The sequence below is a fragment of the Fonsecaea nubica genome, assembly GCF_001646965.1.
Source record: "Fonsecaea nubica strain CBS 269.64 chromosome Unknown Scaff5, whole genome shotgun sequence".
NCBI classification, from domain to species: Eukaryota; Fungi; Ascomycota; class Eurotiomycetes; order Chaetothyriales; family Herpotrichiellaceae; genus Fonsecaea; species Fonsecaea nubica.
The window spans coordinates 253,226-279,659 of record NW_019173678.1 but is presented as its reverse complement, the minus strand read 5'-3'; the positions used below and the strand labels follow the sequence as shown (position 1 = coordinate 279,659).

At 51.6% G+C, this 26,434-nt stretch overlaps 5 protein-coding genes across 5 annotated transcripts; 4 read left to right on the top strand and 1 right to left on the bottom strand.

The window, feature by feature from the left end:
- Positions 1 to 3,296: 3,296 nt before the first annotated feature.
- AYO20_01274 (hypothetical protein) lies at positions 3,297 to 5,687 on the top strand (the record flags this gene model as incomplete). Its single annotated transcript, XM_022639580.1, has 3 exons — positions 3,297 to 3,596; positions 3,651 to 3,678; positions 3,730 to 5,687. 3 exons carry the CDS (start codon positions 3,297 to 3,299, stop codon positions 5,685 to 5,687), a joined length of 2,286 nt encoding a protein of 761 aa, XP_022504416.1.
- A 4,429-nt stretch (positions 5,688 to 10,116) lies between these two features.
- Positions 10,117 to 12,480, top strand: AYO20_01273 (hypothetical protein; the record flags this gene model as incomplete). The annotated part of the gene is made up of 4 exons (XM_022639579.1): positions 10,117 to 11,042; positions 11,088 to 11,769; positions 11,816 to 12,184; positions 12,235 to 12,480. The coding sequence occupies 4 exons, from the start codon at positions 10,117 to 10,119 to the stop codon at positions 12,478 to 12,480; spliced, it is 2,223 nt and encodes a 740-aa protein (XP_022504415.1).
- Positions 12,481 to 14,053: 1,573 nt separating this feature from the next.
- Positions 14,054 to 21,596, top strand: AYO20_01272 (hypothetical protein; the record flags this gene model as incomplete). Its single annotated transcript, XM_022639578.1, has 2 exons — positions 14,054 to 14,183; positions 14,236 to 21,596. The coding sequence occupies 2 exons, from the start codon at positions 14,054 to 14,056 to the stop codon at positions 21,594 to 21,596; spliced, it is 7,491 nt and encodes a 2,496-aa protein (XP_022504414.1).
- Positions 21,597 to 23,143: 1,547 nt separating this feature from the next.
- Positions 23,144 to 24,280, bottom strand: AYO20_01271 (hypothetical protein; the record flags this gene model as incomplete). Its single annotated transcript, XM_022639577.1, has 1 exon — positions 23,144 to 24,280. The coding sequence occupies one exon, from the start codon at positions 24,278 to 24,280 to the stop codon at positions 23,144 to 23,146; it is 1,137 nt and encodes a 378-aa protein (XP_022504413.1).
- A 950-nt stretch (positions 24,281 to 25,230) lies between these two features.
- AYO20_01270 (hypothetical protein) lies at positions 25,231 to 26,151 on the top strand (the record flags this gene model as incomplete). The annotated part of the gene is made up of 1 exon (XM_022639576.1): positions 25,231 to 26,151. One exon carries the CDS (start codon positions 25,231 to 25,233, stop codon positions 26,149 to 26,151), a length of 921 nt encoding a protein of 306 aa, XP_022504412.1.
- Positions 26,152 to 26,434: the final 283 nt, after the last annotated feature.

Here is a 26,434-nt window from a genome sequence, read left to right as displayed (position 1 = left end):
GCAAACAAAACGGAATGGCTTGGTGCAATGTGACATTGGACGCCAAAAGATGCAAAAGAACACTACCAGTGGCGCTCTCAAAAGGCCAAGCCGCCGTGTTACTTGTTGGCCACGACTGTCAACCACCAATGGACTTGAATTGGGGCAAAATACGGAGTACTCGTACACACGGTGTTTCGGGACAACCGGTTGAGATGACGAGAATCCATCCCTCTGCGAGCCACGCCGGCTTTGTCACCAAGGGATTTTATTGGACAGCCGACATGGAGCTCCCACCCGCTGGTGCCCTCGACGCCAAAGCTTGCAAAGCAGTAAAAAAAAGTGGGCTTTCTGACTGGAGTGACAGCAGGATCTGCAACCAGGGTGAATAGAGACCAGAGGGAAAAGCTGTGCATCCCCAAAAACCATGCTAGGCCATGACTGCACCCACTATTGGATGTGAACAGCTTCATCCCCGACCAGTTTGACACGCCTATCGACACTAAAAAGCCGTTTCGGGTACTAGTATGTTGGCTTCGCTCGTGTCCGGACACCTTTTGACTCGGTCCAAGCCAGAGCGAATCAATCCGCTATTAGGTGGAGCGAAGAGGAGCAAACATGAGCCTTTTCGCGGTGCTCTCATCGCTCGCTCCCCGGCCCCCTCCCCCCCAAGAAAAACGGTAGTGCAGCTCAAGCCCTATCACTATCGACCCGACCCATCCTCGTGTTTGGGACAGGCTTGTAAAGGTGCAAGAGCGTCCCACAAGCCGCAATCTCATCGGAATTCCCTCGTGCCATTCTTGGATACAAAATTTGGGAGCAAAACATACCAAGTAGGCATGGGACCGTGCTTGGGGAACCGGATTGAAATTGCCGGCCAACAATGGTTCAGAAGGTCGAAAATTACAATGGTATGGGCGCTGTTCAGTACAGCAGGACTCCATTCAGATCAGGAGATCGACCAAAGGTCCCCATCCAGGCGACTCTGGCCCATGCTGCTTCTAATTCTGCTTCATGACAGCCTCCTCCTGAGGCCCAGACCAACGACACAAATTTAGGCTAGTTGGGGATATCCCAGGGCCAACATGGCGGCCAACTCCATATCAATTACCGTTTCCATGACCCTGAGAAAAGGTGCCAGAGCGGCGCCACTGATGCAAACCAGTCCATGGACCATGTCCTTCGGAGCAGTTGTCCAACAGCCAACCGTGCCAGCTTCTACGGACCGAAAAAACGTGGCTTTAGCTTTGGCTGCTGGGGGCTTGCTGGGCAATGTGCCAAAGTCCAACGCCGTTGAGACTGTTTGCCCGCTGAATCAACCCCCTGAGTTCAACGGATACCAGAAATCTGTGTTCTGTGCGAGCACGTATACAGTAACAACGACTGACACCAAAAGCATGGCTGATGGTGTTACATACCCTGGTTCACGATCGTTGTTATATTCTAGGTCGCAACCAAGATCAGGACGAGTAGAAGAGCTCCTGGGGCCAGATGCCTCTAGAGACTTTTGTGGGGGGTTCACGCTCTCGGTCGACATGATCGCGCCCCTGGTTGTGGTCCATTATCCCAGACAAGGAAACTGATGGGTCATGTACCCCGTACGAGGCAAACGCTCACCGTGGCACCGATATTTCCGCCGGGCAGCATGAACAGGCCGAATTCGGTGCAGGCCAATTTACCTCTGCCGCTATGATTCGAGTTCCGACCCATGAGATATCTCACTCGCCTGGTTTGTCAGAGCCAGGTTCCCTCAAACCTGGTCTCCTAGCACGAAGTTTGGGCAAAAAGCTACTACCAGTACGACCAGATAATCTGTATCGGATGCTCGCAACCCCTGGATATCGATACTGTTAGATGTCTACCGAGTACTCGTACGCTTACCATCTCCTAGGGTCCGCGTTGTTCTCAGATCAGATCCTAGGTTCGACAAACTATGCCCTGCCACTAGGTGAACGCTCTTCGAATTATACCGTGCTGTACCTCCCAGATCACCCCGATCTTCTGCGCTGCGGCTCTCTTACACTCTCTGGAGGCTTGGGTGGTTTGTGCCGAATCCCAGAAATTTCCGATCCCGCCGTTCACACCAGCCTTCGAGTGCATGGCGTGTGGACTCTTTTTAGGGCCCCTAAGTCCAGGGCCCTGGAGCTTATGGTCGATTCTGGACGCCCCGTGGGCCACCCATTGATCGACGCTCGGGATCGCCCTCAGACAACCCCAGTCAAGTCCTGGGTCTGAGTTCACGTCTGACGACACTACTACAGTACTTGCCCACCACCTGAAAGTGTGCTTAGAGCAAGCAGCAGGACCCCTGTCCCCTGCCCGACATCCACCGTCGCGGTATAGCGCTTTTGCAATCATTCGCTACTTTTTGGGCATGGGGCCTAACAGAGCCAGGAGGGGTCCCCTTCCAACTTCGAATCTTCGAGTCTTGACCTCTTCATTTTTGGACAACACCAAGCTGGGTGGTACAATAGCAATCTGTGCCCGTGGCTAGATACAGCTTCATTTTCATTTTGTACTGCGCACTTCCCTTCCCATTTCAAGCCCGGATGTAAATCCATATCACATCATCTCCCCTCATTCAGAGAAATGCTTCAACGGCCTGATTGATCATCTGATTATCCTTGGTCCCGGCGTCATAGCCGGCTTTGGTTGGCATCTGCGAACTCTGAAAACTTACCTGGCAGGTCAAATTTGCCTCATTCTGCTCTGCTCAAATCACAACCCACAGAATTGAGACAGTTGTTCCAGCGCGATAATATCTTGCGGCGAGACTCAACGAGACCTGCCTGGATTTTCCTTCGGTCCGACTGGCCTATCTGATACGGCAATTAGATGTCATATCACGCCTTTGCAATTTTTCCCGCCAAACCAACCCTAAATCATTGTCAATTTGTGGCCTGAACTGAAGTTTCCTGTCTCCCACGCCTTTTACTCTGCGCCTGAAGCCTTCCCGCCGGCCGTTGTTGGCTAGAGATCTGGTGGATTTGGACGGCAAGCGCTGGTAGTTGGACTGAGACAAGCGTATGGAATATCAGTCGTTGTTACACCGAGCTCGACAAAAACGATTGCCGGTATCGTCATTCCTCGGTCGTCCAACAAGGAGCTTTCGGTCTCAGCAAGCGATTCTCCGTACCACAAAGTAGTGGTTGGCTCTCTCAGAAGTATTGGTGACCAGCAGGTTTATCCAGGGGCACGGCATTCTGTGAGAAAGTGCACGAGGACGACAACAAGTATTTGTTTCTATCTGTTGGTGAAATACCTATTGTCCTGTGTCACAGTCAGCCATTTGGAATTGTGCGACTGCGCATCGAGGCATGAGCGGCCCCTACGACCACGGCATGAGTATGCCAATCCCTAATATACTGGACGCAACCTATCCGATCTACGATGGCGCTTTCAACACAGCATACCCCCGGCTGTCCGGACCGCCAACTCATTTCGACGGTGTCGCCTTCTGGTACAATCCCACCACCACTGAGCAACTTTACGACAGGCAGGCAAGCCTTCTCGGTGGTCGTCGTGGAGCAGCACCCCCCAATAGCATGGACTCTTCCGCTGTCAAACATCGTCGAACTCGCAGTGGTTGCTTTACCTGCCGCAGCAGGAGAGTGAAGGTACAATCCCGAACATTGCCCTGTTTAATACTCCCTCACTAATCCTTGATCAAGTGTGACGAGACGAGACCTGTCTGTGACAGTATGTGATTCTTCCAATTGCTACAGAATCTGTTACTGACTCCTAACTCAGGATGCAAGAAGGGTAATCGTGAATGCGAGTTTCCTCAGACGACCTCGTCATCGAAGCGATCCAAGCATGGCGACGGTCGGGGAACCAAGGACCAGGCCGCGAAGAATGAAATCAAAGACGAGAGCATGGCTGGGCTGCCCACAATAAAAGACGAAAGCGAGGAAGACGAATCTCCATCGTCCCCGGCAATGACACGCCCACCACCACTGCGAAGTGACAGCGGCCAATCCGTGACACGAAGCACAAAAGCCAAGAATGCGTCGGAGGTATCATCTGGTGTCAAAGATCAAACCAGTCCACAATCGAGCGACGTATCGGATACTCGCTCCAGAGACGATACACCAGCATCGTCACTGCGCACACTTGGCAATTCTGCAGAAATGCAAGCACGACAGGCAAAGATAAAGTCCTTGAAACCGGATCTCCAGAAGTATCTACAGTTCCAGCAAGAATACTTGACCTTTTACCACTACTTCTTCAAACTCGACCCTACGGACTTTGTGCATGCAGAATTTATCGACCTTGCTTTGACTTATGAGCCACTTTTATATGCTGCCGTGGGGTTTGCGGCATACCACTACGAGCTGAAGCAGCCTGAACCCAAGTTGTCGCATTTCCTAGGGTACCACAGCAGATCACTGTCGATGCTTAGGAAATCGTTGGAAAAGCACACAAAGGTCACCGAAGCCACGCTGCTGACGGTTTTGCAATTGGCGACATTTGAAGAATACATTGGCGACTGGGTAAACCTGGTGGGGCATCATCGCGCAGCCCTGACCATGGTGCGTGATCTTTACACGCCCAGCACGATGATGGAAACGGATCTAGGGAGACGGATCTTCAGCTGGACCGCTCGTTTGGATGTCATTGTGGGTCTCATGGCGGGCAACGAGACACGACTGGACCGTCAATGGTTCGAGGCGAATGCGGCGTGGTACCACGGTCAAGTCGAGAGTGACCCAGAGATCGATGTCGATATCGAGAATACCATGGCGTATTTCGTGTCATCAAATCGACTGATCGGCATGGACATGGCTGCCTTATTCGCCAAGTTTGCCAAACGCGAAATCAGCGTGGAGACGTTTTGCGCAGAAAACAGCGAGATCGTTGACAGAGTCGAGGCCATGAAACGCCAGATTGAGTTGTTCAACGACGAATACTACCGGGTCCAAGAATTTCCGGTGGAGAAGAGTCGACCTTTGGCCGAAGACGATATTGTGAATCCTTATGTACCAGGAGGCCTCTTCAAAGACGCTCTCTGGCCGCTGAACTTTATGTGGATCGACTGGTACAGCATTGAATTGTTGCAGAGATACCAGACTGCAATGATGCTTCAGCAACCAATGCCTCCCGAACTCGAGCAGATAAGTCTGGAACAATGTCGCATTTATGAGGCCATGGAGCGCTGGCCGGACGCCCCCAATGGATCTATCTTGGGAGCCCATGCACCTCTGGGTCTTGCTTCAGTTTTCCTCAAGAAAGATGCCAGACACGTCATGTGGGTGAGAAAAAAGTTCGCCGCAGTGGAAAGACAGGGCTACATCTTCCCCCCATCGTTTCGAGAAAAAATGGCACAGATGTGGGGTCTCACGCGCGACGAGGTTGGCGAAAATGAGGCCGTGGAAAATTGGTGGCTCCCCAACGACGAAGGGAACATTCCCATGTTGAAGGAGATCCGCAAAGTGGTAACGGAAAGGCACGCAAGTGACACGATCACCAGCATGGAGTCTGTTGCCAGCGTCCGAGATTTGAAGGCCATCTTTGAGAAGCTAGATCTTCGGACTCAGTCGGTTGCAAAATCAATGGGCAGTGACGGCCAATTCAGTCCACAAAGTGACACCAGCGGACCCATCAGTGACCGCGGAAGCAACCCCAGCTTCAGTCCCACCAACATGAATTTTGCGGATGCGGTAAAAGGAAGCATATCAGGAGCCGTGCAAGAAGGAGGGGGTCTCTGAAACGGAGAGCCACGCGGCTCAGATCGATGTCACGCGGAGACCATGAAAGCAATATGCGAGGCTTGCTAGGAGCCCTGCACGAACAGCAAATACTTCGATGCGCCAACAAGACGAGACGAGACGACGGACCGAAACAAGCGAATGATCCAAAACTCGGGCTACTTGTCAGACGCTTGGTTCAATAAGTCGGCTGCTTCGACATGGTCTTTTCCGAGTTTCAAATTCTGGACACACATCCAAGATGTCCGTGTACAAAGCTATCGAGTCGACGGACAGGCCAGGGAGATGGCCCTCCAGGACGATCCTCCGACTTGTGATTGAGCGTATGACAAGACCAACCTGTCGACTCTGTCCCTCTCCACTCTATCCACGATTTACCTTTTCAGGTGGCATCGCTGTATTCTGTTCTGTCGTGTCAAGGGGCTCCAACGCTTATCTGCAAAGGTCAAGGTCATGTTCAATACCAAGGTGCAGGGCGACTTTTTCAACTCTTTCCACTCGTGAGGTATTTTACATAAAAAAGAGAGGGAGAGGAAGAAGGAGGTTATTCACCACGCCTATCGAGCGCAGATACAATATTTTTTTTTTCTTAGGCATCGAACAAAAAAGAAAAGTAATAGATAAAAGGGAATTGGCCAGCCAGATGGCCACCCAGCAGCCACATCACACACACAACTCACATTTACTCTTGAAGAGTCTGTCTCTACTCCTTCCCGCACATGGACATGAACATGCACGCATGATACCCTGATAATTGCAAGTATTGTACTTCCACGCCCACGACTTGTATCGTCTCTCTTTTTTTTTAACGAAACGTTCAAAACAATAAAAAGACCGAGAGCGAGACATCCTCGGGATGTCGAGTACTTACTACTCGTATACTTTTTTACTTCGAACGAGATTCCACACGCACTGTAGGTACTGACAGGGTCGGAAGAACAAGCATAAACCCAGTCAAGACATTAAAAATAAACACCCTGGAAAGAAAACAAACCATCAAGCAAACAAATCGGTCAGATACACCTACCCTTGCTGACTCGTAATCCGAAGTTGTGATCAAGAGGTTGGCCCGCCCAATAATCACCCTTGCGACCACTCCAAGATAGATGTTCAAACTCCACTGCTAATAACCCCGGAGACATGGGCTCTTTTAGGATGACCGTTGAACGACGGCGAGTGCCGAATGAGAACGGGACGGGAAGCGTATTCGCCTTTTTTCTGAGAGAGGGGGGAGGGGGGGAGGCCTTTTCTTTTCGAGCCTGGCCACTTGCGTTTTGACCCAAAAATCTTGTGGTGGACTGAGTTGGGGGTTGACCAAGGCCCTTGGTCCCCCAAGAAGGCCTTTCTATCGTAATACCCGGCCCATCATCGATGCAGTTGAATTGGCTGTGGAGAGGGAGAAACACAAACCTCCCAAAAAGCGCCCTACTTTTTTTTTCTTTTTTGTGAAGGAGGGGGAAACTTTGACCCAAATGGCTTACTTTCGTGGATGTTGGGCACGTACCTCTTACATACCCGCTACCGGCATTTGCACTTGTACAGAAACTTTCCGTGGTACTCGCTGGGCGAGTGTCCTAGTCCTAGACCACTGACTTGCATTTTCTTGTTTTATCTTCAGACGCTCTTGTTGTCAGTTGTTTTCCGAAACGGGCCTCCCTCAATCGTTGTCCTCGGAGTCGCAAGTCTTCTGAAACGGTCCACATGTGCGGATGAAAGTGTTTGTGGCTCCGGCTGGTTTTAAAGGTCCACATTAAGTTGCTTGCTTCGACTTTCCGGCTAAGCTCGACGGGAATAGGCTGGCTCCATCGACAAGCAAGGTACCGGGTGCGTGGTCTTCTCAGTTCTGTGTCACCTGTAGCGGCGGCCATAGTGGATATCACACAAAGTCCAGTCTCCGTCTGAAAGTTTACTTCCCATTCATGTCGGAGGGTGTACACTCAGTCCCGAAGCTCGACCAAAATGAGAAATGAATACGAGGTTATGCAGAGGTTCGGAAAACCCGGACTCATTTGGCCTTTGCAACCGCCGCAACAAAGCCAAACTGTCCTTGGAGCTGCAGGGTAGTCACACGGGATGCTTCATCCGGTTTAGCCTCGTGAAGTCTGAAAGCAAGAAGCCCTGACATACCTCATTCCCCCCTGAGGTCCGGGATACGGAGGCATTGGAACGATAAAGAGAGCAGGCGTCGTGCCTTTGGATAGCATAGTGTTTGTGAGTACATAGGTATGCATGGTGTGATCCTTGGAGTGCCTTGGCTGGCGGCGCTCGCACAAGATTCGACGCGTTACCATTTGTATGTTTGAGTATTTGGAGGTAGCACTACCGTAATGGTGCCGCCTCTTGCTAGCGTGCCGGCCCGGGTTGTTGGCAATAGTGGTTGACATTAACATAGCAACCCCGCGGTCGGAATGTAGCTGTACCTCGCCCTTGCTGCCATTCTGTCGTGAATTAGGGTTCGAAACTGCTTGGGAGAACTTTCACTTGTCTCCCATGGGTAGTGTGGAAGGTCATCTACCGTCATTCACCATCGCAGACTCTTTTGCCTAACCACGTAGGGGGGGCCGAGTAAGCCCGACCTTCTCTTCAGTAGAAGACCTATACAAATTGGCGTACGACTGACCGGGATCGGCGGGGGGTCCGACCGCTTTGAAGCTCCCAGGGCTTGCCCATTGTCGCATCGCACACTCGCATGGCAAACGGCCACAGGGTGGATTCGCCATTCAGTTCCAATCAGCTGCGTGTCTCGAACTGCGCCAAGCTCGACGACCAGAGAATAGGAGTTTAGTGTTGAAGCTTGCGATAGCAGCTAAAAGGATACATTTCCCAGAAAACCATCACCATTCTAGCCTGGAGTAGTTGGGTCTTGCAGTGAAGTGGCGTCTCCCGTACATCTAGAATACGTTGGTGGGTGTCCAGTAAGGAGACCACTGCCACGAACGAGCCATCATCCGGACGGTATATTGCTTGTTTCATTGGAGGTGTACTCGGTACTTCAATCCCTGTTGTGGGTAGAACAAGTCCATCCTGCCCAAGATAGAGACGGTCCGTCCACGAAAATCTGCTGCGAATAGCATACATTACCTGATAAAGAGCCAGTGTAAATCCTTGTGGTTAACCGAAAAGCATGAAGGAAGCTTCTCGTGGTGACATTAGAGGTAGAGAATGTGTGAAGATCCCCACACGCTGCAAAAGGCTGTCAGATGCAGGCTAGTCTAACCTGCAGTGGTGGGGTTGATTTGGCCATACATTGGGGGACGGAGGATGTCCGGTTCCAGTACTCTGAGAGCTCGATTTTTCGAGGGATTGTCGCGGGTCCAACTTCGCCTGCTTCGAGATCTACTGGCTCAAGAGTCATCATCATCGCCGTGGCGTAAGAAATGGGGCGACGGCCTTGGTGGTTGCCCCTTCGTCGTCAATGTTTAATCAGTTCTTCCGGGAGCCAAAGGAGGGAATGTAAGGTCCATCTGGGCATACTCGTGAGATCGATCGACGACAGGGTTGCCAGACGACTCTCCCCCGCGCCGAGGAAGAGCCATAAGGAAAGAGAAAGTCAGGTGGAGGGGCATGCAGTTCGTTGAATCCTTGGGGGCAATAATCTTGCCGACTAGCATGAGCCACAAAAGGTCTTTTAGACATAGATAGATCTGCTGGGTTTTCTCCTCGTTGGCTTTTCGCCGACTGCAAGGTTTGTAATTGAACACCATGCCATGGGGTTTCTGAGAATACGAGACAGGAAATGGCAACATGCGTGGATAGCTGCTGGCTGGAGATAACAGCGATCGTAAAACGAAGAGTCTCGGAGGCTAGGGCGATTTCAGGACAATTATCGTGAACATGATGAGCACAAGTGAAGGGATTCTAACAATCCGGCAATATCGTGGATGGGCCTTAAAGCGAAGCCTGTTATTGTTATCCGATAGGAGTGAGTGACCATCTTCTGTCGAGTAATGCCTACTCTTTCCCTAGGGCAATTTATGCCATCCAGCAAAGGCATACAGTATGATTCTGATTGTAGTGATCCTTTGGGGGCCAACGATTGGTGCTATAGAGACACTCGGTACTGTCCACAGTGAAGTCATTTGGTACCGGACAGCAACTTCACAGGCGCAAAGATGTTGTTGCCAGCCGGGTCTAATGGACATGAAGGGCACAAAGAGCATCAGCCACGACGCCACTAATGAAGGAGGCATGAAACGTGGAAGTGAGTGTCAAGCATCTGTGCTTCTCTCGCTTCGTCCCCTGGCGCAGCTGCGGAATGAAATTCGGGTTGTGATCGGCGCACTTTCCCCATTCGGGTGCGCAATAAATATTTTTCCACCGCGTAATGCGACCAACACGATCGGAATGGGAACTGTGAGAACTCACTTCGCCTTCCCCAACTTACTTCTCTTCTCAAGTATCTCACCACAGAAGTCTCAGTTCCTGAGTCATGGACTCGTATCGCCCTTCTAGTGACGATCGTCGGCCTTATCGAGACAGCGACTCTTACCGGCCCCGCCACTATGACCCTCCTCCCCCGCCTCGACCTCCAGCGAACGGCGGCAGTGGCATGTACTACTTTCAAGGCTCGCTCAACTCACGCGACAGAGAGCCGCCGGCGCCCTCTGGCTATCGCTCAAGATCTGAGTATCATGGTGCGCGGTCGCAGCCCCGACGAGACCAAGCTCGCAGACCTCCGCCGGCTTTTCGTAAGACAGCGGCAGACAGGCCTTTGCTGAGACTTCGCCATGACGACTCGACAGATCCATCCCTCGAAGATCCCAACTCGACCTCCAAGTCCAAGTTTCGCAACGTTGACGAACTCACTGATAGTGAAGAAGAAGAAATGGCGCAATCCGACGAAGACGAAGAGGTGGCTCGGCGAGCGAACAAACGTGCCCGAGTAAATGGACCTGAATCTCCTGCCATGCTTGCGCCGCCAAAATGGTCAAACCCTGATCCATACACCTCGCTCCCTCCTCAGGCAGAGGCACCTGCTAAACGCATTGATGTCGTCAAACTCATCCGGAAAGCGCGCATCGACGGCACCCGTAGTCTCGAGAACGTCAACCTAGCCCACGACTTCATCTCCTTTGATAGCGAAGAACAAACTCCAGGTGAAAAGTCGGTATCTCCGGCACCTCGCTCAGAACTTCCACTGGCGCCCAAGGCATCGGCCCGTCGAGGAGAGATCAAGACCACTGTTACAGGCAAGAGAAAACGAGGAGCCTCTCTTGGTGAGGAAGTACCGCTGCCACGGTCTGACAACCAAATCTATGCCGATCGACATGTGCAGGAAGAGTGGAGAGCTACACCCGGGGTCGACACAACGCCGTGGCTGACCTCTCATCCGCCTAGTGACATTCCTTTAGTCGCGTAAGTGAGCACGCATATTTTCCACTTCGCAACTAACCGGCCCAGTTTCCACAAAGAGATCGTTGACTTCTACGACTGGGTCAAACCGAAACCTCATGAGGAGGATGTCCGTGGCGATGTCTTTCGACGCTTGAATACCATCTTACAAAGTTTCACATATGGAGAACTGAGAGCCTTCGGGTCTTATGCTGCCGGCTTGTACTTGCCCACCGGAGATATGGACCTGGTCTACCTGACTCGGAACTTCAGACCTGGCCGATTCTCTCAAGACGATTCGCGGCGACTCGTCTACGACTGTGCCAGATTTCTCAGGACAAGGAACATCGCCGAAGGACTCGTGGTACCTATCCCCAGGGCCAAAGTACCAATCATCAAGTTCGTGGATAGAATCAGCGGCCTCAAGATTGACCTCTCTTTCGACAATGACACCGGCGTTGTTGCTATTGACACATTCCACAAGTGGAAGCAGGAATATCCGGTTATGCCCATGATCGTGTCAGTGGTGAAGCAATATTTGATGATACGAGGGTTGAATGATGTTTCAACCGGTGGTTTGGGTGGCTTTTCAACTATCTGCTTGGTCACCAGCCTGCTCCAGCATTTACCAACTCCTAGTCGGCCTATCAACCTTGGCGACGTCCTCCTGCAGTTTTTCAACTACTACGGAAACCTCTTCGACAAAGACGAGGTGGCTATCCGACTCGATCCGCCCGGATATCTGCACAAGGTAGTTTCACCCATCCTGTTTCGTTCCTACTAACAAAGAATTTCAGGCATCTCACCGACCTCGATTCGATGAAAGAGAATCAAGACGACTTACTATCATTGATCCACATCGCGCGGACAACAACATCTCAGGCGGAACCAAAGAAATCGATAAGATCTTCAAATGTTTTTCCGAGGCATACAAGGCGCTTATGAATCGACTCTGCGCGTACGAAAGACGAGATCCACGAGCTCCCCAGGGGAGCTTTTTGGAATGTCTCATTGGTGGCAACTTCACGTCTTACGAGTCGCAACGAAAGAAACTGCTTGATCTTTGTTCATCGCCCGATGATACCAGATCTGTTGTGAAGAATGGAGGATACTCGTCTAGGGTGTCTCATCGACCGGCAGTTGTCCAGACACATGGTAGACGGAACGTACGTTGATAGGTCCTGTTCTGCAGTCCAGGAAGCTTGACGTGTTCTAGGATCAGACGGACGAATCTGGCGGCTCCGTGGAGAGAATACCTGCACCAACGAAGAAGCTAGGTAAAGGTGAAAGACGAGCGAAGCGCCTTAAAGACTTGCGACCCGACCTCGCACCATCGATACGGAATACTATTAGTCTCATTGATGCTTTGAAGATTGGAGGCTACAAAACACCACAAGAGATGGATAATGACCTCCAGATACGGGAAGTGGCAGCGGCCAAGATCGCAGCGGCCAAGGTCTAGTGATATCAAGAGTATTTGTCAGTCGAATCACTCTTACGAGTTATCTATCACAAGCTGGCAACATTGGATTCGGGCCGTGTGTCGCAGATTGCAAGTTGTCTGACAACTGATGGAGCATATTGACAGTGACAGTGCCTTCAGAGCTCTGCGTCTCAGAGTACCTGCCTCGAATCGCACCCACTTGAAAAATACCAGCAATGGTTTCTTCCTTCCATACTAACATCAACCATGGGATTCAGAGACTGCTGACAAGTTTATAGACTGTTGTTATCCTACAACGGCTGGTGCCTCCGAGTTGGATCGGGCCCAAGGTGTCATGAAGACCATGGATGCTCTTCTCTATCTTTTCCTTTCTAGTCCTTGGCTCTTACGTGGTCACCTGTGCTGTGAAGGGGTCGCCATTCGCGCGCTCCAAGGCTTGATTGGAACAGCATCAGGGGCTTATATCGCGTCCACTACCGAGCCTACTAACCAAGAATCAACATCCTGAGAGAAAGAACACTCGTAACACCTCAAGCTCCACGACACGAGAGACCAGACGCCACCTAGTTCAAGGTCCCCTCAAGTGCAAGGCGGCTTTTGCCACGCAAGTGGTGCCTATCAGTGCTCTTCAGCTCTGCCCTGCCGCCCCTTTTCTCATTGTCAAAGTGCTTTATGCACTATGGCGGAGAGGAAACCCCGGTGGCAGACCAATATATTGGCATGGCCGTCCTGGTGCTGCATGGTCTCATGATTTTGAGGGGTGTACTTGGTACTCTTGGAGGCAGTCATGGGGACGAGGTGCAAGGCTGACAGAGGAACTTCGGTGGTCGCTGAGGAGTGGCTGCAATTGATTCCAAGACTGGTCGTGAATGTCTCTCTCCTTCTGTGGCTCAACCTCTCGTTGAATGCCGATCTCCTATATATTCTCGGCCTTCTGAACAGGATTGGTTAGCAAATGAAAGAACAGAGAGTGTCGAAAGAAGCTCTCTTGATGATGCAATGGACATGGAGCAAGACATGTCGAACGAAGAGTTGAACTACGCCGGCCAGTTGGGTCTGTCAGAAAGTAGAGGCCGGTAAGGCGTTGTCTGCCTATTTACGTGAACGACTACAGTGCTACCCAAAATACATACGTAGGTTGCAGGCGAGACAGCAGTACCTCGAGAGGATAAGAGGTAGAGGAAGTTAAAGCGTCTAGGCTCTTCTGGGATGATGTGGTGGGCTATTCTGGGCCTGCCTGCACCCAAGAAACCGCTTTAAGGAGTTTAATAAGGGGGCTTAGGGGGGCCTACTACGCCTGCCTGGTTGGGGACTATTCTGGCACTCTGGGTCACTCACCCGCTACTCCGCCGCCAAGCACAAGCGCAGGCACCCTGCCAGCCTGACTTTCACTAGTCTCCGCATGCATGAGCGGCGGAACATCGACATGGGAATTCCTGCCTCCCCTCATGTAGAGCAGAGCAAAAAGTCACTCGAAGCATGGAATAGGCCAACATTTCGTCCTCGACAACACCTCACAGCGGACACAAATTAGCGTCTCCATCCGCAACATCGCGTCCAGAGGTCATCCTGCGGACCATGTTCCTGCACCATGGCATCGTCGCAAGGTCCCGTTCCAGACCCCAGCGAACGCATCTTCGTTGATCTACGAAGCAAGAATGACGAAGTCAAAAGCAAGGCTGCAGCAGAGCTGCGTGACTTGATCACACTGCTCTCGAGAGGTCAGTCTCATTCCCGGTCTTGCCTCTTGATTTACTGACCTATTTTTCATAGAATGGTCCCCCGAACGATTCAGCGCATTCTACGACAGAGTGACCACCCGCATCAGCAACCTCATTGTGCAGGCACCAGACCCAAGTGACAAAGTCGGAGGAGTCCTGGCCCTGGACCGACTGATAGACTGCGAGGCAATAGATCCTGCCCAGAAGGCTTCAAAATACTCCAATTACTTGCGGGCAGCGTTGAAGAGCAATGACTACAGTGTGCTGGATGCGGCCAGTCGGGCGCTGGGCCACCTGGCTCGACCTGGGGGGGCATACACAGCAGAGCTTGTCGAAGCCGAGATGACTTCGGCCTTTGAATGGTTACAGCCAGAAAGCAAACAAGAAAGCCGCAAACTGGCAGCCGTGCTTCTCATCCGCGAGCTGGCCAAAAACTCCCCAACCCTCGTATACGGCTTCATCCCCCAGATTTTCGAGCTGATCTGGAATGCCCTGCGAGACCCTAAAGACCTCATCCGCCGGATCGCCGCCCAGTCTGTCAGCGCATGCTTTGGTGTCATGGTTGCAAGAGACACGCAGTTTCAAAATCATTGGTTTGCCAAAATATACTCCAAGACCCTCGAGGGCTTCCGTCCAAACACCTCTGTTGATGAGACGCTCGGTTCTCTCTTGATCTTGAATGAACTGCTTCAACAAGGGAACATGTTCATGCACGACTTCTACAGAAACGCCTGCGAAACTGTGCTCCGGCTGAAGGACCACCGCGACCCCAGGATTCGTACCCAGATTGTACAGATCATTCCAGTCCTGGCCGAGTACGCCCCTCTCGAGTTCATCAACAACTACTTGCACAAGTTCATGATCTACCTCCAAGCACAGCTCAAGCGCGAGAAGGAACGCAACCAAGCATTTATCGCCATTGGCCAGATTGCGGATGCCGTCGGTAGTGCCATTGCCCAATATCTTGATGGCATCATTCTCTACATCCGGGAATCACTGAGTGCAAAGACTAAGAACCGAGCGGCAGTCGATGAGGGCCCGATGTTCAAGTGTATCAGCATGCTTGCAGGAGCAGTCGGCCAGACACTTAGCAAGTATATGGAGGCTCTCCTAGATCCGATCTTCGCTTGCGGCCTTACCGAACCCATGGAACAGGCTCTTGAGGATATGGCGCACCACATCCCACCAATCCGGGCGACCATCCAGGACAAATTGCTAGATCTTCTGAGTCTCATACTGGTGCGAACTCCTTACAGACCTCTGGGCTGCCCGCCGAATTCTTCGCCGCCCCTGCCGTCATTTGCAAAGGACTATGGAGGCATGCCCGCCGAACACAGCCCTTATGAGATTACGCTAGCTCTCAAGACCTTGGGAAAGTTCGACTTCTCAGGTCACATACTTAACGAGTTCGTCAGGGACGTCACACTTCGCTACGCAACTAACGACAACCCGGACATCCGACGTGCAGCTGCACTCACTTGCTGCCAGCTGTTCATGCAGGACCCTATCCTTCATCAGACCAGCAACAATGCTATCCAGGTCGTTGGTGAGGTAGTGGATAAACTCTTGACTGTTGCAGTTGGTGATCCCGACGCCGACATACGAGTGACTGTCCTTCGAGCCCTGGATCGAAAGTTCGACAAGCATTTGGCCCGGCCAGAAAACATCCGCTGTCTGTTCTTGGCCGTAAATGACGAGGTCTTCCCTGTTCGTGAGGCAGCCATCGAAATCATTGGGAGGTTGACGACAGTCAATCCGGCTTATGTGTTTCCACCTCTACGAAAACTGTTGGTCAATCTGCTCACTGGTCTCGGTTACTCTAATACAGCAAAGCAAAAGGAGGAGTGCGCCCGTCTGATCAGCTTGTTTGTCTCCAATGCTACTTCTCTCGTGAGGACTTACGTGGAAGCCATGGTTTCTGCTCTTCTGCCCAAAGCGACCGATACGAACCCAGGGGTCGCTTCGACAACCATTAAGGCCCTTGGAGATCTCACTTCTGTTGGTGGAGAGGAAATGGCTCAACACATCCCAGAGCTCATGCCCATCATCATCGATGCGCTGCAAGATCTCGGCTCACACGAGAAACGCGAAGCGGCCATGATGACCCTACGAGCCCTGGCAATCAATTCCCAATATGTGATTGATCCCTACCTGGATTATCCCGAACTTCTCGGAATTCTCATCAACATTATCAAAACAGAAGCACACGAAGAGCTAAGAACAGATGCTATCAAACTAGTTGGTGTCTTGGGTGCCTTGGATCCCTACAAATATCAGCAGCTCAGTGAATCGGTGGCAGAGAAACAAAGCAAGACAGAGACACAGCCAGTGTCGGATGTTGCTTTGATCATGCAAGGCTTGACACCATCGAACGAGGAATTTTACCCTACGGTCGTGATCAATACACTCATGCAAACCATCCTCGCCGATCATACACTCGCTCAGTATCACAGTGCCGTGATCGATGCGGTTGTGACGATTTTCAAGACAATTGGCATGAAGTGTGTACCATTCCTGGGTCAAATCATACCTGGGTTTCTCGGTGTCATTCGTAGCTCCCCCCCTCCTCGCCTGGAGTCGTATTTCAACCAACTTGCGGTTCTTGTCAACATTGTCCGTCAGCATATCCGTGCTTATTTGCACGATATCATCGAGGTCATACGGGAATTCTGGAACGTATCGAGACAGGTCCAATCCACGATTTTGTCCTTGATCGAGGCAATCTCCAAGTCTTTGGAAGGCGAATTCCGCCGATACCTGGCAGGACTGTTGCCACTCATGCTGGGCGTGATCGAAAACGACACAGATCTGAGGAGAGAGTCTTCCATCCGCATCCTGCACACATTTCTTGTCTTCGGCTCTAGTGGAGAGGAGTACATGCACATGATTGTACCGGCAATTGTCGGCATTTTCGAAAACCCAGCGGCACCTCCTAATGCCCGCAGGGCAGCAATTGATACATTGGGCAAACTGTCTCGAAATGTCAATGTGACGGACTTTGCGTCCCTCATGATCCACCCGTTGGCAAAGATATTATCTTCTCCTGAGAAAGTCGTGACAAACTCCTCGGAACGGTCACTAAAATCCGCTGCGCTAGACTGCATCTGCGCACTGATATATCATCTCGGACAAGATTTTGTGCACTACTTGCCTCTCATCGAACGGTCTACAAAGGCGGGCCAGATCAACTCTGAGAGGTTCCAGAAACTAATAGAGAATTTCAAGACCGGTAAAGCTCTGCCCGTTGACTTTTACCCAGAGGAACAATATGGAGCAGCGACGGAAGACACAAGCTACTCCAATATCACCTCGATGAGGCTTCCCGTCAATCAGCAGCATTTAAAGAGTGCCTGGGACACCTCTCAGAAATCCACAAAGGAGGACTGGCAGGAGTGGATGCGACGCTTCAGCGTTGAACTACTGAAGGAGTCTCCGTCGCACGCTCTGCGGGCCTGCGCGAGTCTGGCTGGTGTTTATCAACCACTGGCCAAGTATCTTTTCAACTCCGCATTCGTCTCGTGCTGGACTGAGTTGTATGATCAATACCAGGAGCAACTCATCCAGTCGTTTGAAAAGGCTCTCATCTCTCCAAACATCCCTCCAGATATTTTGCAGACCTTGCTGAATTTGGCAGAGTTCATGGAACACGACGACAAATCTCTTGCGATCGACCTTCGAACACTAGGACGATATGCCGCCAAATGCCATGCATTTGCCAAAGCACTCCATTACAAGGAACTTGAGTTTGAGCAGGATCAAAATAGCCAGAGTGTTGAAGCCCTCATCAGCATCAACAACCAACTCCAACAGTCCGACGCTGCTATTGGCATTCTTCGAAGAGCACAAGTCTTCGGCGAAGTCGAGTTGAAGGAGGCATGGTTCGAAAAGCTGCAGCGATGGGAGGAAGCGTTGGCAGCATATCAGAAGCGCGAGAAGATTGAGCCAGACAATTTCGACGTGATCATGGGCAAGATGAGGTGTTTGCACGCCCTGGGCGAGTGGAAAATGCTGTCTGAGATTGCACAAGAACATTGGAACAGCGCATCAACGGAGAACCGCAAGAACATGTCTGCTCTGGCTGCCGCAGCGGCTTGGGGCAGAGGCGAGTGGGACTTGATGGACAACTACATCAGCGTCATGAAAGAGAGCTCACCCGACCGAGCATTCTTTGGTGCTATCCTTGCCATCCAACGAAACAATTTTGCAGAAGCCCGCAGTTTCATCGTCCGGGCACAGGATGGTGTCAACTCAGAGATTGCAGCAACCATTGGTGAATCTTACAACCGTGCCTACAGTGTTGTGGTCAGGGCACAGATGCTTGCAGAGCTTGAGGAAATCATTCTCTTCAAGCAAAGCGAAGGCAACCTCGAAAAGCAAAACGCCATGAAAGTACTCTGGAATAAGAGACTTCTCGGGTGTCAGTCCAATGTTGAGGTGTGGCAACGAATGCTCAAGGTTAGGGCCCTTGTTCTCACCCCTTCAGAAAATCCAGATATATGGATCAAGTTCGCAAATCTCTGTCGAAAATCGGAGCGTATCGGCCTGGCCGAAAGATCCCTGGCCTCTCTAGGAGGTAGTGGCAACCTTGCTGCTACTGGTCCGGGCGCGGCGCCGCCGCCAGTTGCATATGCTCGTCTCAAATTCACTTGGGCCACAGGAAACCAACAACAGGCTCTGACATACTTGCGAGACTTCACCACCCGACTAGCTGACGAATATCAACAAGCCAACACTGCTCTGGCCAGTGGCATACACAACGACAGGATGAACAATATGAACGGTCTTGATATGAACGGACATGATGCGATAGCTCAGAGGAGAAGACACGAGGACTTGGAGAAGTATGCGAAACTCCTTGCCAAGTGCTACCTCCGACAGGGAGAATGGCAGTCCTACCTTTTGAGGGGCGACTGGACGAGTCCGCGAGCTCAAGACCCAGTACGCGACATCCTCAACTCGTACCAATTGGCGACGCAATACAATGAGACATGGTACAAAGCATGGCATGCCTACGCGTTGGCGAATTTCGAAGTCGTCACATCGATGGCATCCCATACCGATCAAGACAAAGTCCGCAACCTTCCTGAGCACGTGATTCAGAACCACGTTGTTCCTGCCATCGGAGGCTTCTTCCGCTCGATTGCGCTCTCCAAGACAAGCTCGCTGCAAGACACACTTCGGCTGCTGACGCTGTGGTTTGCTCATGGCGGTCATAGTGAAGTCAACCAGGTGGTGATTGAAGGATTTGCTTCCGTCAGCATTGATACCTGGTTGGAGGTTATTCCCCAGTTGATCGCTAGAATCAATCAGCCAAACGCCCGGGTGCGAGCGGCTGTGCACAGGCTGCTCGCAGAAGTTGGTAAAGCGCATCCTCAAGCACTAGTCTATCCGTTGACGGTTGCAATGAAGTCGTCAGTCGCGCGACGAGCCAACTCAGCAACTCAAATCATGGATAGCATGAGAACACACAGTGCTCGACTGGTTGAGCAAGCAGATCTGGTTAGCCATGAACTCATCAGAGTCGCGGTGCTGTGGCATGAGCTTTGGCATGAAGGCCTGGAGGAAGCCTCTCGCCTGTACTTTGGTGATCATGACGTGGAGGGAATGCTTGCCACTCTGGCTCCACTCCACGAGCTCCTTGATCGCGGTGCCGAAACTCTCAGAGAGGTGTCATTTGCTCAGGCGTTTGGCCACGACCTTGCGGAGGCGCGTGCTTTCTGTAACGCTTTCCGACGCTCGAAGGAAATTGGCGACCTCAATCAAGCTTGGGACTTGTACTATGCAGTCTTCAGAAAGATCGCGAGGCAACTTCCCCAGCTGATGAGTTTGGATCTCAAATACGTGTCCCCTCGACTAAAGGATGCTCATGATCTCGACCTTGCAGTTCCTGGAACTTACCAGTCGGGCAAACCCATCATTCGGATCGTTAGCTTCGACCATGTTCTGACAGTGATACCCTCCAAGCAACGACCGAGAAAGACAACACTCAAAGGGTCAGATGGTGTGTCATATGCGTTCCTCCTCAAGGGTCACGAAGATATCAGACAAGATGAGCGTGTGATGCAGCTATTTGGCCTCGTCAACACCCTTCTGAACAACGACACCGAATCATTTAAGAGACATCTCAACATTCAACGATTCCCAGCTATACCGCTGTCGCAGAACTCTGGTTTGTTGGGCTGGGTGCCAAATTCTGATACTCTTCATAACTTGGTTAAGGAGTACCGCGAGTCAAGGCGGATCTTGCTGAACATTGAGCACAGAATTATGCTGCAAATGGCTCCTGACTACGACAACCTCACACTCATGCAGAAGGTGGAAGTTTTCGGGTACGCAATGGACAATACGACCGGGAAGGATTTGTACCGTGTGCTTTGGCTGAAGTCCAAGAGCTCCGAAGCCTGGCTTGATCGGCGAACAAACTACACCCGCTCACTCGCTGTCATGTCAATGGTTGGATATATCCTCGGGTTGGGGGATCGCCATCCATCAAATCTCATGCTTGACCGCATCACTGGCAAGATCATCCACATCGACTTTGGTGATTGTTTTGAAGTAGCCATGCATCGCGAAAAATATCCGGAAAGAGTCCCCTTCCGGCTGACGCGGATGCTCACCTTCGCCATGGAAGTCAGCAATATCGAAGGGTCGTTCCGCATAACATGCGAGAACGTCATGCGCGTCATCCGCGAAAACAAGGAGTCGATTCTGGCAGTGCTTGAAGCCTTCATCCACGACCCCTTGCTTAATTGGCGTCTCAACACCCGCGAGTCTCCGCCCAGACCACACTTCCGCTCCGAACGGAGGCAAAGCATCATCGAAGCCCCCGGTGCACAGGGAGGAGACTATGATCGCAGTCCAATGGAGAGTGCGAACAACCCGGCATCTATGATGAACAACCAGGGACAGAGCCATGTTGGTGCACCGCCAGGACGTCGACACCGTCGCAGCAGTGTTCTTGATCCAGCGATGGTAGGCGGAAGTGTGCTTGACAAAACCACGGACAACAATGCCGCAGCTCAGGAAGCGAAGGAGGTACAAAATGCCCGAGCCTTGCAAGTGCTAGCCCGCGTCAAGGAGAAATTGACAGGACGTGACTTCAAGCCTGCGGCACCAGGTACACCCTCATACGCTATTGCAACAGCCCTTCGCGCGGATGTCAACGGTCTTGGCCTCGAATCTCTGATGAACGTAAACGGCGGGGCGATGAACAACTTGACCAATGGCGCGATTGGGGCCGTGGATATGCAGCCACACGGCAAACAGGTCTCGATTGCAGGCAGCGCACCCGAGACGACCATGGCGGGGATCGGTGGATTGGGAGTTGCGGAGCAGGTGGATCGCTTGATTCTGCAAGCGACGAATGTGGAGAATCTATGTCAGCATTATATTGGGTGGTGTTCGTTCTGGTGATTGGGGGTGGTTGGAAATGGAGGACTATTTTAATTCCTGTTGTGCGGGAGATATTGCCTCTCCTGAGACGGGGGCATGCCTTTGAACCACGGGCTTTGGTCTGCGTCTGCGTTTGTGTCACATCCATATCGGTCAGAGAGGTCATGCTGGCTTCCTGCATGTCTCGGCCTTGTCTATAACGAGGACGGCGCTGGACTGGCCAGGAATTAGCAGACGGAAGAAAATGAATGGCAAAGGCAATGGCAAAAGTCGATCTGTGGCGGTCGGAAGCGCAGGGAGGCTGATCGTCCATCAACTTTCCTCGTATTTACGCTTTCCTCACCCAAGTTACAACGGTAGTACCATGGGCCGGATGGCAGAGGACACTGATTGATTGTAACGCATAGGAAGGGGGGCCATAGAGCAGCATGGGCATCTCATAGCTTTGCGTAGCATAGCATAGCATAGTATAGTATGGCAACACGTGCACGCATGCATGGCGTGGCGTAGTATCGTATGGGATGGTACGACATTACACGGGTATAACGTTAAAGGTATCATAGCATACCATCGTATACCACACCACAACTCAGCACAGTATAGTACAGTATATTATAATACCTACGCAGAGGCCTTGCACTTTGGGAATATACCAGCCAGAGGAGTTGCTGCTCGATTACTCATTACTCGGTTCCTCAGTTACGTAGGGACATATGTACTCGGTACATACCTAGGTAGTACTGGTAGGTACCTACCTGAGGAGATATGTATGTACCACCGAGTGAAGTCGAAAACGCCCCTCCTGAAAAATTTCTGAATCCGTATACGCTGTACCGGGTACAAAAACGACATGGAATACGAGGGTGAATGTGCGTGCATCACGGTCAGTCGTACCTCACGAGTACACTGTACACGAGGTATAAGGTATACGAGGTATACGAGGATACTAACGCTAACGCTAAATGGAAATACCCTGTACAGGTGCAGAAGTCTACATCGGAATGGAGCAGAGTGTTATTATGTGCGAGGTACAGAGTATGTGTGTAGAATCAATAGGATTGAATAAGTCAATTCAATCAATGGCAGTGTCATTACTGAAGCCTAGGAAAAAGCTTTTTATTTCGGCGTCAGGTACGAGGTACTCTGGCCGGTATTGCATCCATACCAAACAGGACCAAAAAAAAAACTCCATGCCTCGATTTTACCTGCTCGCACGTCACCTTGAAATATCAGCAACAAGTCAAGTTGTTTCTCACATGCATTTTTCTTTTCCGCTTTTGTCTTTTTTGATTTCTGGTCCTGGCTTGCCTTTTTTGGACCTTTTGCAATCCACTTTGCGTGATGGTCTATTTGGTAATGTCGAGTTCGGCTCATGCTTTTCCAGATGACATGCACCCAATCGTGACAACCTTGAACAACGCCCGTAAATGAAAGAGCCGGATGCATATTTTGAGACAAAAAAAGCTCGGTGTCCACATGTTGGATTGTTTTTGGTATCTGCCTGGTCGGAAAGACATGCTCGTGCGCTGCTGGCAGAAAGGGCACATCGCTTGCTCCGTCCGCAAGATCTAGTGGTATCCATTTGTGACACCATTCGTCCCATTCTGTTGGGTGTGTCTAACTTGTCTCCTTGCTCGCACCGCCTCGGCCAATTGCTCCAAAACCTCCACTGTTGTTTCCCAGTTGATACAAGCGTCCGTGATACTGACCCCCTTTTGCAGGCTATCGAGACCACCCTCTGGAGGTACCTTCTGGTTGCCCTCGTTGATGTTGGACTCAATCATGACCGCCACGATTGCATCTTCGCCCTGTCTCAGCTGGTCACCTATGGCTTGAGCGACCAAAGGTTGGTTCTTATGGTTCTTCTTGGAGTTGCCGTGCGAGCAGTCAATCATCATGACTTCTCGCTGGCCCTTGGACTTCAAAGCTGCGCGAGCTGCCTTCACCGACTCCGCATCGTAGTTTGTGCCCTTTGAGCCGCCACGGAGAATCACAAAGCCGTCTTCATTGCCGGCTGTTTTGGTGATGGCAGCCAAGCCTTGCTTGGTGACACCCATGAAGTGGTGTTTCGCGGCGGCAGCTCCTACGGCATCGATGGCCACAGAAAGTGACCCGTCTGTTCCATTCTTGAACCCCATTGGGAAGGACAAACCCGAGGCAAGTTCTCTGTGAAGTTGGGACTCGGTTGTTCGGGCGCCGATAGCACCCAGGGAAATCAGGTCAGCCAGAAATTGCGGCGAGATTGTGTCGAGCATTTCGCTCGCAATAGGCATGCCCATTGAGGTAAGGTCGGCGTAGAGCTGTCTCGAGACGCGAAGGCCTTTGTTTATTTTGTACGACTCATCAATGTCAGGATCGTTGATGAGACCTTTCCAGCCCACTGTGGTCCGGGGTTTTTCTAGGTAGGCACGCATAATGATACATAGATCCGACGACAGCTTTTCCGCAAGCTCTTTCAACCGACCGGCGTATTCAAGAGCTGTTGCAGGGTCATGGATGGAACAGGGTCCAACCATGACAAGAAGTCTGTCATCCCGCTGGTGTATGATTTCTTTGCATTCTCGGCGACCTTTGGCAACAGTCTCGACTGATGCTTGTGATGCAGGAACCTCGGCTTGCAGGAGGGCAGGGGGAATAAGAGGGTCATAGCCAAGGACTCGAACGTCCTCGCCGGCGGCAGAAGCTGCAGTATCGGCGGAGGGCATTGTGAGGAAGGCTGTGTGGAAGTGGTTATTAGACGAGATGAGCAGGCGAGATGTCACAGGACGAAGGGACAGAAAATAGGTGAAGTCGTAGGGGTGGGAGACGAGTGTAGGAAAGAAAGAAAAAAGAAGAGGGTAAGGTATAGCTATTGTGTGAGCGGAAGCATAGTCATCCCAGTCAATGGTATGATTCACAAGGGCGACGTGCGGCGAGGACTGGCCTCGACTCAGAAAAAAATCGGGCGCAGTTAAGTGGAGGGGCAGCCAAAGTGAAAAAAAGAACTGGAGGCGGTGTGACTCGCTGGAGCTCCCATCGGATAAATGATTTTTCCATTATTCCGCACATTGCAGGCACTAGTCTAGATTAAGTAAACGCGGAATGGCTTGAATCGCCGCCACGAGGGAGGCGCCACACAAACGGTGGTGATGGTACTAAAATAATCAGATGGATGATGACGTAGTGCCAGGGAGGCTCTGGGTGGCTTGTTCGTGGCTTCCCCTTTCACTCATTCTCCCGGCGGCCAACAACCAACTTCCCCCCACAAACGCGACACACAGACCGACAAACTCCCCTTCTTCCCCCCAGCATGAGTATCTCTTCCACATTACTCTGTACAAGTCATTATATTCGACCAGCTTCCCATCTCCCTTCTTAACACTCAGCCGCCCCCTTATACAAAAATCCCACAGATCTCACTTGTACGGAACGCTGACTTCCCGAACACCCTTCCATCTGAACCCCGGCCATTCGCCTCCAAGTCCAGGCGCGCGCTCTGGTTGGCCCTCGTTCAAATTGTCTTTGTTTCACCTACTCAAAGACGTCCACCACACGACACTGCCACGGTTTGATCGACTCTCCTTGCACACGGGGCTATGACTTCGATCTCTACGCTGGAAACATAAAAACACCCCTCTAATCACACCACAATCGCTCCTCGCTCTGTCAAAGCTCCATGTCCGGTTTGAGTCCCAATCACCCGACCACCGCTGATCCCTCTGCCATGGCCGATGTCCACACTTCTACGTTCCATTTCAACAATCCAACACCCTCCTGCAAGCGGAAACGACCATCAAATAATCTAGAGGACGATGGTGGCTTCATGGTTCGCAACCCCAAAAGGCGGCCCACCCCGACACAATGTCTACCCTTCCGCTTGTCGCCTTCTTCGCGGCCACATGTTTCAGTTGCTGGCGGTTCTTACCCTCTCTTCACTTCCATCTACCAGCAACCTCCGACTCCGGTAGACACCTCGGATGAAGATGAAAGTTCCAGCCAGTCTTTCAACGGAGCAGAAGACCAGTGGCCGGTCGCCAAGAATGACTCGAACAAGGCAATCCAAAATAGCACGTTGTCAGCCAAGGCTCAATTCAGCGATCCGATTGATGTCGAGATGGATCTGCAAATGGCTCCTCCGGCCTCCCAGCCGAAGATACGACGCGCTCGATCAAACGATATCGTGGCTCCTGAGCGCGGATCCGATTTCCTTACTGCCATGGATACCTTTGCTCGAGAAAGAGTGCCAACACCCATCAGCGGTCATTTCGACAACCGCGTCAGTGATCTCCCCAACGTTCCACGCCATCACTTCCCACCGCTGCGCACCAATCTCAGCCCGATGATTGAGCAGGAGTCGTGGATCACTCGAGACGGTCTGCCTAGTCCTGTCGAAGACCACGATATGGACGCCGCGATGGTGATGGAAGACGAACCCATCACTGAGGTGCATTTTCCTACCGGAAAATACGGAATGGACGACAATTCGAGCCCTACAGGACGAACGAGGTCGGCACGGCTTCATATGGGTTATCTCAATGATTGCGAAAAGTGCATTCAGAAAGTACCTGGCCATTACAGTCACATTATATGGACTTGAAACCAGGGGGCAGTTTGCGTAACAGCTTTTGGCCTGCTCGTGGTGGCATGACGATTTTGATGAGCAATGAGAACAAAGATTAAATGAGAAGCATGACTATCACATCTTGGAGGGTGCTAGGTTACAGGGCGTTCGCTAGTTGGCATGGCCGACAGCGGTGGGAGATTGTATAACCCCACGTGTGGTTTACAGGCAGCATGTTTTGGCGAATTGCTTGTTTGAGACTGGGAATTTTCGATTTGAGAGTTTTGCACGGCTCTTTCTACGCAAGGGTGCGCGCCGT